We start from the raw sequence: 11,186 nt of genomic DNA on the forward strand, positions 1-11,186 counted from the left end.
TCTTATTAAACAATAATTCTTAAAAATATTATCATTTAATATAATTATTCTATTTTATATTTAGAGAGATGAAACATTTTACTAAATTTTTTAAAAATAGATAAAAATTCAATAACTTAAAAGAGGTCTAAGACGGTTGACTCTTGTGTTAGCCACGACCTGTACAAGTTGGAACATAATGAAAATAATTAAATAATTTCATTTACACAGGATACACAAGTGTATGCAACTTTTTGATAATTCTAACACCACATTTGACAACTTTATGATTTTATTTGTTTCAAGAAAATTTGGATTACAAAATATTTTTTGTATCTGCTATGCCAAAACCAGCCAAACTTGAAAAACTTAGTCCATTACATTTAAAGCCAAAGGGTTAGGAGATAAAAGGATCCCAACTCATCTCTTTTGGAAGTTCAGGAATTTTATGCTATAGGCAAAAACAAACAAGAAAAGGAGAACCCAGCCTAAGTGAACAACAACAACCACTGGGAGGAAGTGATAGTCATAACCGAAGTTTTTCTTAAGTAGTTCCTTCAGCCCCATGTTTTCAGCTCCTGGAATTTCCACTTGTGTAATTTTATCACCGAATTGAGAGGTAACAAGGCCATACAGTGTCCAAGCATTAGGAGCTAGCCAATAGTACCATCTCCACCATATAGGAATTTGCTATAACATTTATAGGAGAAATATAAGTCTCGATATATATACCAAAAAAACAAAACAAAGAACCTACAGTTTCCAATATCAAATCATGAATTAATTTATCAAAATTTCAAATAAATTAACATACCGTCCTAGGAATGACAAAGCCACAGAACGTGTTCCAGATGGTCAAGAAGAAGGAATTGCAAACAGCAGCAATTTGAAAACTTGGGGTGACGGCAACAATCATCATCCCATATAATGTGTAGTAGATCAAACACATAAGCATGAAGTAGTAGAAGGAAAGAAATTTCCTGGCCGTCCATTCAAACCCCATCATGGAGTAGATGATGACACTGAAGATGGTCGTTTGAGTGGCAGAATAAATTGCCTCTATTGCCACCTACACAATCAATGAGTGTGCATTAGGATATAAGAAATCTATCCAGAGAATCTGTCCAACAGTGATGCATAAACTTCATTGAACAAACAACAATTGATTAAGATCTCTCTTGCTTCACATTTATACCTGACTAATTGCATAAGTCAATGTTGAATACATCCCTGCAGCTCTTTCACGATACAATACAGTTCTTTCTATGTCAACAATTGGTTGCACTCCCATAGTGTTCGAGGTTCCAAGGAACATCACTGCAGCGTACATGGCTCCTAAAAGATCAAACAAATCTTGTTGCTTTTTGCTGCCAACCAAATAAGTTTGATCAACAAACATCATTAGTCAATAAATATTAACTTGAAATTCAATTTAAATATGCAAGATCAATAGCAAATACACTTGTATATAACACTTAAGAGCAAAGCCTTCTAATTTCAAGATTATAGGTGAATAGAATATAACTGATTGAGTATGAAACTATTAATCAACATACATATTTTTGGCTTTATTCCAGAAGATTAGACCAAACATTATCCCAATGGCTATTGTGAAGAACAATCGAACTGCATTGTACGAAGGGTTTCTCCAATACGACCAATATTGTTTCCAGAAGCAAGCTTTGCACTGAACAAAGAATGATTGGGAATATTTGGTTGGGAAGCGCAAGTCACTGGAACCCTGTGGTGGAGTACTGAGCTCTTTGATAAGCTCTTGATTCCTTCTGTAGAAAGTATAAGGAAAATAAAGTTATAATTTGCAAAGCTAGAATTCTTGTACCACATAATCGTGCATAGTAGTAATAAATCACAAAGGAAAAAGCTTACTGGTAAAGAGTAGAGTTAGTGTAAATCTCCGCAAAATCTATGCCAAGATGAGCCTCAATTGAAGGAGTGCTAACCTCGAGCATCCATGTGGCAGGATTATAACCATCCTTGATTTTTTGAACCCCTGCAATGGACTACAGCAAAATATGTATATTAGATATAAATAAGGGTATTACTAACCAGTGCCATAAGGGTTTAGGACACTGGTTAAAAAATTAAAAGGAGAAAGATTTTATTGGAAATCATATAAGATCACAATTAAAAATCATAGGAAGAAACATTTTAAGGCTTCCCAAATAAAAATTTTGTTTTTACTTTCTTAACTAGTGCCTTATAAATAAATAATAAAAGTTGCCCACTCAAAGTATGAAGCAGAGGTATCAAGAACTCTTGAGAGGACAGACAAATAAAAGCTTCAAGACTTACTTCAAAATATTCTATGAGCTTTTGTGAATGGTGACCAAGAGGTCCAGCATAGATAACTTGTCCTCCTCTTTTCATCAAAAGTAACTTCAATAACAAAGAAATCAAATTTGAACATGTCATGCAAAATAGAGAAACAATAAACTAAAGAAATAAAACATTTTGCTTATGAGCTCTAATAATTTCATATTCCAAATGCACCTCATCAAAAGCTTCAAAAATGTCTATGCTTGGTTGATGAATTGTGCAAACAACGGTTCTCCCAGTGTCCACTGTGTTTCTTACAGTACGCATAACAATAGCAGCAGCTCTAGCATCAAGGCCAGATGTTGGTTCATCCATGAAGATAATTGAAGGGTTGGCAACCAATTCTACAGCAATAGTAACCCTTTTCCTCTGTTCCGTGGATAGACCATCCACTCCTGGAAGGCCCACAAGTGCATTTCTGATTTGGTTAAGCTCAACCAACTCCATAACTTCTTCAACAAACATCTGCATCACCAAACAAAAATATAACCAAATCAAAGTTAAAATTAAAAATATTAGCATTAAAATTCACTTTATACTTATATTGGCCAAGAAAATGTAACAAAGTTTGTCCCTACACACCTTTCGATTTTGTGCATTTACATCTGAAGGAAGGCGAAGCCATGCTGAAAACAATAGTGACTCATACACAGTAACATATGGAGAATGAATGTCATTTTGTTCACAATAACCGCTGACACGAGCAAATGTTGCTTGGTTCTTTGGATAACCTGAGATGCTAATACTTCCTTCAATGTATCCACCTGTTTTTCTTCCAGCTAATACATCCATAAGGGTAGTCTTCCCAGCACCACTAACACCCATAAGTGCTGTCAAAATACCTGGTCTAAAAGCACCACTAGCATCATGTAGTAGTTGAAGTCTATCTTCATTGATTCCTTGACTTTTCATTTCCTGATACCACAGAACAAACCCAAAAGCTTTTCATTTCCCAAATGTTCACAAGAGGCTTGAAGTTGAACGTTTCTATATATGAAAACTTAAAATGATTTAATAAACATATGAAGGCATTGGTTTCAATTAGAATATCTTAGTGAATTCAATGTGGCTGGTAAGACTTTTATTCTAAAATTATTGATGTTTTACAAAATCCACTTCTCATTCAATGACTATTTTTCCTAATTTTGTAATTTTTAATAAATTTTGACTATTGATAGAGTGTGTTGCTAACATTCCTCATTATCTTTTTACACATATATATCCCTATTTAAAATAACTAAATTCAATCTTTACAAGAAATATTGCATTCACAACCTTTAAAAAACACTAACAAATACTTTGACAAATTAGATTAAATGCTTCTTAATCTACATGCATTAACTTTAAAGTCAATAATTTTGAAAGGGAAGGAACTATACACCACACTTTGAACCTACTTGTTTTGTTAAGTATGAGAGAAAAACTAATAACAATGAAGTGATACTACAATATGATGGAGAAGGCATGTCTTACAGCAGGCATGTCTACATAGTAGTTCACGTCATTGAATGCGAGTGAAAGAGGTTGAAACGGCAGGACCATTCCTGTTCTTCGTTCTTGATGTGAAGCATTTCTCACTGCCATGTTTATACCTTGACCTCCTATGTTTGTCAAAAGGCCAGAGACGTAGAGTATTCAATATAACGTCAATCAATTATTATTTGCATTGCATGAGAGCAACACACCATTGTTCTTTTCTAAAAATGATGCGATGTCATTAAAAACAATATACAGGTCAAAATCTCAAATTCATAAAGTATAACTAGTACTACAACAAAAAACTTGAATAACAATGAAATACACTTAGCAATAATTACCTCTATTGACATGTTGTCTAAAGGTTGAATTTTCATTCTTCTTGTCGTCTTCGTCTGTGATGAATGCTTTTGAATCACCCATAGCTGAAAAATTGGTTTGATTAAAAAAGGTTTAGTAGTAGTATTGAACATTCCATTTATTTACTGAATATTAAAATCAAATAGATATATCTTACCATTCAAATAAGTCAATGCAACAATGCACAGAAGATTGAAAAGAAGAACAAAACCAAACAAGGCTCCAATACATATCCAAAACCAATAATCATCAGTGAAAAAGCCTCTAGACTTCAGAAGTACTTTTCCAACTGTAGGTGCATCAAATCTAGAGTCTGTATTTGGCTGCATAATATACATAACATATTTGACAAGGCTTGGAGTTAATGGAATATTAATTTAGACTCAATGCAAATTTGATTTTGTATTTGAATGTACGTAACCGTAGGTAATGAGAAATAAGAATGAGAAAAAAAAAAAAAGACTTCTTACTTTACTCCATCTTTCGTCTAAAAATTCATTTATTACTATGGCATTCTGACCATACATCATAGGAGAAACATAATAGCCCCATTTCAACCATGGCTTGATATTATCTGCAGGTATAAGAGAAATTTTGCTGAAATAGTTGAGTACTTGTTAAAACCATATAACTATAAAAGATGAGTAGAAAACAAAACCAATTCAATCTCAATGAAAAGAAAAAAAATTTGAAGTTTCCATAAACTAAAATATCTCTAAAAGATTAGAAATGAATGATGTCTCACTTTTGGAGACAATAAATCCTCCAAGCACCAATACTATTTGAAAAGTCAAGCCACTCAGGATATTAGCAACAACATATGTTCTACCAACTGCACCAACGAGCCGAAATAGAGAGATAGCCATCTGATGAACGCCAAACAGTGCCAAGAATTGTTTGAAAAACCTGATGAAATAGAAGGAATATTGGTCTGAATTTCAGAAATTTTCATTCTAGACTAAAAGAACTATTATTGCCACAACCCACAAAGCCAAAATAAAAAAAAAATATTTTGAAAAATAATAGCAAGTCTAGGAAAAGTAAGGACTATATTTAGAAAAAGCAAACCCACGGTACCTGCTAGCTGAAGGAGCAAATCCAATTGTGTAGTATGTGAAAACAACCCATATTCCTGATTCCACCAAGGAAATGGGGATCCTGAGAACCCATATAGGTAACCCAAATGCCCATGCAGGGTAGAACATGAAATCCCTTTGTTTGTAAAAGACAGGAAGCCTTGAAACAAGCATGGCTTGTTCTGAAAACCCATTGAACATTATGTTCATTATAGAGAAAAACATTGCTCCAAAGAACTTCATCCCATCTTCAACAGTGCCCACTGACATTTCAGTTCTAAGGAACAAAGTAAAGCCTAAAATAGATAAGACAACTAACTGTATTATCCTGTATATGTAGACAAACATTTCGCGTCTCATAAGCAACCATTCTCTTGAGAAACATGCCTTCAGTAGTTCCCAATTTGATATACCGTACTTGTCTTTAGCTAAGGCAGCACGATGAGTTTGACTCTTATCATAAGGAACCTTAAACTCTGTTGCAAGTTGTTCTCCTATGTAAAACGATTGGAAGCACTCTGCAAATTCAGGAACTGAAATGTATCTATAAGGTTCATCTCTTCTAAACCAATATTGTTCTTGATCTTTCTTAGATGTTACTTCTTGTAAAAAGTCAGCAACTCCCTTTCTTGGAGGACATTTGAAACCCATGTTTTCAAAGAACTCTAGCACATGTTCTCGTGGACCTTGGTATACAATTTGACCTTCTGAAAGAAGGATAACATCATCAAATAGTTCATATGTCTCCGGTGCTGGTTGTAGAAGAGAAATCACCATGGTTTCATCCATTATATGAACCATTTGCCTCATGAACTTGCATATCTGAAAAGTGGTGGAACTGTCCAATCCTGTTGATATTTCGTCCATAAATAGTGCCTTTGCCGGTCCTACTAGCATCTCCCCTGTACCAAGTTATAGTTGAAGCAATAAGTATATAATAAGATAAATTCTAAATAGTATGAAACGAAATTATACAAACAGTTTATAGGTAAATTAGTTTATAGGTAATTTGGGTTAGATTTCATCATCTAATTTTTTAAACTGATTTAATTTAGTTATTTTGTGTTAAAAAATATATATTTTATGATAGTTTAAAATTATTGAGTGATAATTTTAAAGATCACAAAATATAATTTCTTACCTTAACTTAATTTTGACGGTTTGAATAAATTGAATAATTTGAAAAAATTAAAGAACATAAAAAATTTAAAAGATTAAATTAAATTAAAAAATAAATTAGAAAAAAAAACTAATCTAACCCGATTTATAACAACGATCCACCACGACGTCAAGTGTCAAAATTGCTATTGAATCTTTAACTTATTATTGTTCAATTATAAAGAGCAGTTTTCGTTCTTTTTCATGTGGAGGATTTCATACTAGATAACAAAGCTGCTATGTTAAATACACAAGTTGTTAGTTGCGAAAATTCTAAGCCATGAAATAAAAAACGTCAGAAGAAAAAATGTTGGTAACCACACTATTTTTTACACTAATTGAACTAAATTATTTTTAACTTAATAATTTTATTCATTTATTCTAAGGATATAGCAATAAACTATATCCTTTTTCTTTTTATCCCTTTGAGAAAAAATAAGTATGTAATGTAAATGACCTGTTGTGACACGCTTCCTTTGTCCACCGGAGATACCCCTTCTCATGTTATCACCAACCAAAGTGTCAGCGCAAATATCCAATCCAATTATCTGTTAAAGAATAATAGAAATTAATGTAAATAAAAAATAAATTTAAAATATATTTTTATTCTTTAAAATATGACCTTTGTTTGTTTTAATTCTTATAAAAATTTAATTAATTTTTTATCAATAGTAGAAACGAAAGATTTTTTTTAACAAGAATTAAGATAAAAAAATCATTATATTTTTAAGGATAAAATTATATTTAATTCAAAAAGATAAATAGATTGAAAGATAGAAGTAACACTAACTAATATGAAGTACTTGTGCCAACAAAGTTACAAACCTTAAGAACATAATCTGTTTGCAAATTAGTTTTTTGACCATATATGGCTGTAGCCTTCATAAATGCATCAATCTCAGGATCCGGTTTAATTCCTGCTTGTTTCTCCCTTCGTAAAAGTTCTTCCAACATTTGATACCTTGTGCCAACACCTAGACAACGTCCTGAAAAATCTAATGTCTCTCTCACTGTCATTTCTCCATAGTGAAGGTCATGTTGACCAATATAGGCACAAGTTTTTTTAGCAACAAATTCTTTCAGTTCATGGCCACAATAAGTTATTCTCCCTGAAACCTGATCATCATAACATAAATTTGTTGTGGAAAAAAAAATTACACGTGAGATGATAAGAACTAACAAAGAAGAAGTAAATTGATTGGAATATAGCAAAAATATGACATGAGAGTGAACCTTTAAATCTGGGTCAAGCTTCCCTGCAAGTGCTAAAAGTAATGTTGTTTTCCCTGCACCTGGAGGACCTAGAAGTAGGGTCATCCTGATATTACCATGTTAAATAAAATAAGTCTTAAATGCCTTTAAATTCTGTCAAAAAATACCATTAAATAAATAATATAATAAAATCTAATTTTGACCGTTAATAAATGTAATTTCTTCTAGAACTAATTGTCATAAATAAATACAAGAAAAATGCATTAATCCAATAGGTGTAACATTGAGTTTGTGGAGAATTTGATTCCCATAAAATATGGTGATAAAAAAAAATGCATCCATCTCTGAAAATTAGTAATAGATAACATTTTCGGTTAATATATTCTCATGAGATTATTAACGGGCTACCTTGATGGTTTGACGATTCCACTAACATCTTTAAGAATATGAATTTTCCTCTTCTTGGAAGGTGCAAGGCGAAACAACTCCAGAATCCTCTATCATGCACAACAAATGATCGAAAAAATATTTAAAACAAAAATTAATATAATCTCAAATTTTAAAAAATATTAGACACGTTAACATTGTATAAAACTTATGGTTAAAGCTAGTCTAATATAAAAGATTGTACATAAAACTAGCAAAGAGAGGAATACGAAGAAGAAAATGTGTGATAAAATAATTGATGTTAATAGGGATGGATCTAGACGGAGACGAAGAGGGGTTGGAGTCATCCTCTTGAAACGTTTTATTTATATTATAATAAAGATTAATGTTAATTAATATAAACTTATGTAAAATTAGTTATATTTTTTGTTTTATTATAATGATTAAAGTGATAACATAATGTAAAATTAATTATCTGTTTGTTGTTATTATAATAACAACTAAGGTTATTATTATTTAATATAAAAATTATTTTTAATTTTATGTGTAAAAATAATATTTTTTAAAATTATTATTTATTAAAATTTAAATATTTAAATAAGTACGAAAGATGAGAAAAAAATTTCCAGCACCCTTTTCTGAATCCGTCCATGGATGTGATACAAAGAAATAAAAAAAATAATTCTGCAAAAAGAAAAATCATAAAGATCATTATATAAATGATATACCCATGATTAGACGAAAAAAAGAAGTTTGTTCTAACATTTTTTCTCTATATTTTAGGGAAACAAACAGAACTAAATACCTCAAAGGTGTTGAGAGTAACATTAAGCAGGGTAGGAAGTGCTCTAGTTCCAACATGCACATTTCCCTCCACCGATAAATTCTCGTATCTGACTTCAATATTTGGAATTTTAATCCCCACCCTGTATATATTATAACAATTGTTAATAAAGTCAGGAAAAAAATCAGTGACGATAAAAATAATAAATAATAATAATAATAATAATGAGAGTGTTAGGGGTATTTTTCTTATACTCTCTTAATTCTTAACATTCTTTTAGCGATTATCATTGACTAAAATTTATTAAAAATTATAAATTTGATTAGATTTCATATTTAAAGTTAAGAGATAAAATTATTAATAATAAGTGATATTTATCAAAATTAATAATTTTTAATAAATTTTAATTAATCACATTAAAAATATTAAAAAAATATTACTAGTATTTTTCTAATAATAATAGGTTGATGCACGATGAAAGATGAAAATTGATGGATAAAAAATCACCTATTAGTTCTGTCTCTAAGTTTACGAAGAAACTTATCATTATCATCGTCAACATATTTGAGTACAGTATCCAATAGTTGCTTCTTGTCTTGCAACTTAAGATGAGTGACATCAACTTGGCAACACACAACCTTTCCGTTGTCAAGCACTACACTCATCATCCCTTTTCTCATGCGATCTAGCGTTGGCAAACGCTCGATGGCAGCCCATTTGAGATCCTCCTCATTATCCTCTCCACTGCTGCGTCCAGCACTCTTTGTGAATGGAGATGCACTCCAACTTGCTGCTCTGAAACTCGATGAGGGCCAGCTCCGCTGGTTTCTTTTTCCGCTGACCAAATCATTTCTCACTGATGTGGATGCCATTCACTACTGATCATAAACGAATGACAAAACGTTGTATTATGTGTGTGTCTCAAATATAACACACACAAATCACTCCAAGTTTGGATGCGGAAAAGATGAGAAAACTGTGTGCCTGTCGGTATATATTTATGCATGTGCTGGAGTGGAGAGGTAGTCATAGAATGTTGACCAAATATTTTTTTCAACAATGAAATTAGTGTGACTGTCCCCTGGTCAAAAATACAGACAAGTAATATTAAATCTTTCAACATTTTTTTTAATATTTATGGAAGGAAAATATTAGAATTGAAAAATCATAAATACATTGTATAAACCTATATATACAAGATTGAGCTTCTCTTATTAACTTTTATTATTTATTGTTTATTGACTATTTTTTTGGTTACAATTGTTCGTTGACTATAAAAAATGTAAAGTAATAAAAATGTTTTAGAAAAAAACAAATAATTAATGTAAGAGGTAATTTAAGTATATATATATATATATATATATATATATATATATTAATTGTTGGATTAAAAAGTTTTGATTATGATACATTGTATACTGAAACAAATGATAAGCTGATGGTTTGAGTGGAAGTAAATTCAATAAAAGTCCAAAAACTAATATATGTTGAAAAAATTTAATTTAATTAGTTGATCGTGTATTAAGAAAACAAGATCCACCAGTGATCTTTGCTTCTCTAGAATTAACAATGGGTAGCTTATTTCTAGGAAAAACAAAGATTGATTTGAAATTCCATACTATATTTTTTATTAAATTATTATGCAATTAGTTTTTATCTGGTAACTTTAATTTAAATTATAAAATTAATAGTAATTTTTTCAAAGTTAGTTGGTATTTTCATGTTAATAAGACGGTAATAAAAAAATTACTTAACCAGCCATTAATGATAAATTGTAAAATGAAATAAGCTTTTAAAATTGTAGTTGTATCCATTATTATTAGATAATCAGTAATCGTATACGCGACGATATGTGATATTATACGTACACATATGCCAATTTTAAAATATTATATAATTTATATGTCACAAACTCAAATCAAAATCCTACATAGATTATACATGAAGAGTTATAGTGTTTATATAACAATCAAAAATATTTTATAATCTAATCACAAATTAATAAGTTTGTTGATTTTTATAATAATTAAATTAAAAATCATGAAAATATTTATTTTGATTTAAATATTTTTTAGTTTATAATAAATTAAGGAATTATATTTTGAGTCTCTAATATTTTTTCTTGTGTTGAATTTTTAATAAAATAAAATAAAAATCTTGATCTTTTGTTATTTTGGTTTAATCCTTGTAATATGATGTTTCATTTTTTATATATTAAAAAAATTTAATCTTTTTCAATACTAAATTATTATTAGGTTCCTTAATTATATTTTGGAATCAACTAAAGAATACATATTTTGCAATAAAAAATTGTTATGAATTTTTTTTAATTGACCATATTTAATTGAGTTTGATAAGATGTCCTAAAGCATATAATCAGTTGAAACAAAAAAACCCCAGCCATGACATTTTAAGAT

The 11,186-nt window shown here is 30.3% G+C and overlaps 1 protein-coding gene across 1 annotated transcript; it reads right to left on the bottom strand.

Moving 5' to 3' along the window:
• Positions 1-253: 253 nt before the first annotated feature.
• Positions 254-9,741, bottom strand: LOC114407178 (ABC transporter G family member 39-like). Its single transcript, XM_028370184.1, has 20 exons — positions 9,277-9,741; positions 8,791-8,911; positions 8,007-8,095; positions 7,620-7,704; positions 7,212-7,502; positions 6,844-6,934; positions 5,230-6,130; positions 4,898-5,058; positions 4,623-4,726; positions 4,310-4,475; positions 4,134-4,217; positions 3,790-3,917; positions 2,899-3,231; positions 2,491-2,781; positions 2,293-2,376; positions 1,867-2,000; positions 1,536-1,763; positions 1,175-1,346; positions 794-1,048; positions 254-669 (listed from the first exon to the last, which is right to left on the bottom strand). Exons 1-20 carry the CDS (start codon positions 9,639-9,641, stop codon positions 400-402), a joined length of 4,353 nt encoding a protein of 1,450 aa, XP_028225985.1. The 5' UTR covers positions 9,642-9,741; the 3' UTR covers positions 254-399.
• Between the last annotated feature and the right edge of the window lie 1,445 nt (positions 9,742-11,186).

Source organism: Glycine soja, chromosome 3, assembly GCF_004193775.1.
Source record: "Glycine soja cultivar W05 chromosome 3, ASM419377v2, whole genome shotgun sequence".
NCBI lineage: Eukaryota > Viridiplantae > Streptophyta > Magnoliopsida > Fabales > Fabaceae > Glycine > Glycine soja.

Excerpts from the sequence above, each read along its gene's own strand:
- LOC114407178 (XM_028370184.1), bottom strand. The coding sequence starts at position 9,641 with ATGGCATCCACATCAGTGAGAAATGATTTGGTCAGCGGAAAAAGAAAC. Across the intron at positions 5,059-5,229 it reads TTTGCTCCTTCAGCTAGCAG|GTTTTTCAAACAATTCTTGG; the intron begins GTACCGTGGGTT and ends CTATTTCATCAG. Across the intron at positions 1,764-1,866 it reads ACTAACTCTACTCTTTACCA|AAGGAATCAAGAGCTTATCA; the intron begins GTAAGCTTTTTC and ends TACTTTCTACAG.